The 643-nt window shown below is 34.8% G+C and overlaps 1 protein-coding gene across 1 annotated transcript in view; it reads left to right on the top strand.

Annotated features, from left to right (window-relative positions):
* Positions 1-401, top strand: part of LOC125025778 (deoxynucleoside triphosphate triphosphohydrolase SAMHD1-like) — a 34,331-nt gene extending 33,930 nt beyond the window's left edge. The window contains exon 12 of the mRNA XM_047613998.1: positions 179-401. Within this exon, the coding sequence (XP_047469954.1) occupies positions 179-304 (126 nt within the window). The 3' untranslated portion in view covers positions 305-401. The remainder of the gene's footprint in view (positions 1-178) is intronic.
* The last annotated feature ends 242 nt before the right edge of the window (positions 402-643 follow it).

Raw genomic sequence — 643 nt, 5'->3', positions numbered from 1 at the left:
CAGCATAATATGTGATACAAATGGAAAGTAAAAAGTCATAGATATTTAATGTGGTTTATTGTGTTGCTATCAGTTAACATCTTGATATGTATTTACAGTTTTAACACCCACAAAAGTGCTCATAATCAATAATCAAATATATAAATATCTGAAGCAATGATGCATTTTCTATTCACAGATGGACTCCTGGCCAAGCCACTTAACTCCTGTCAAACGAAATACTTCAAACAACGGCCAACGAACTGCAAATGGAACAGGGCTTCCGATTGGGTCAGCTGTAACAAGTTTGACATTTGAAACTTAATGAAGATTGTTTTACTAGTACCCAGTGTAACAAAGATCTTTATCAGTCAAAATGACAAATACCTAAAATTTGTTTTATTAAAGATTTATAATTTGAATGATGATGTATATATATCCTGGCTGTAGATTTTGAGGGCCCCCAGATTCCTGGATCTTGTTCTTGGTCTTGGAGACCTCTAAATCAAAGGTCTTCACTTCATTTATAAATGCATCTAGAGCCACCACTAGGGTTTTCAGAGTCTCCAGGATAGCAACATCATCAGTGACCATAATATTGCCCAGTTATTATCCAATGATTTTTGATAATAGCTTTGCTCAGTATCCAGTCCATGAAAGTGTT

Source organism: Penaeus chinensis, chromosome 5 (assembly GCF_019202785.1).
Source record: "Penaeus chinensis breed Huanghai No. 1 chromosome 5, ASM1920278v2, whole genome shotgun sequence".
Lineage (NCBI taxonomy): Eukaryota > Metazoa > Arthropoda > Malacostraca > Decapoda > Penaeidae > Penaeus > Penaeus chinensis.
The sequence above is the reverse complement of the archived record's forward strand: the minus strand, read 5'-3'. Positions and strand labels throughout refer to the sequence as shown.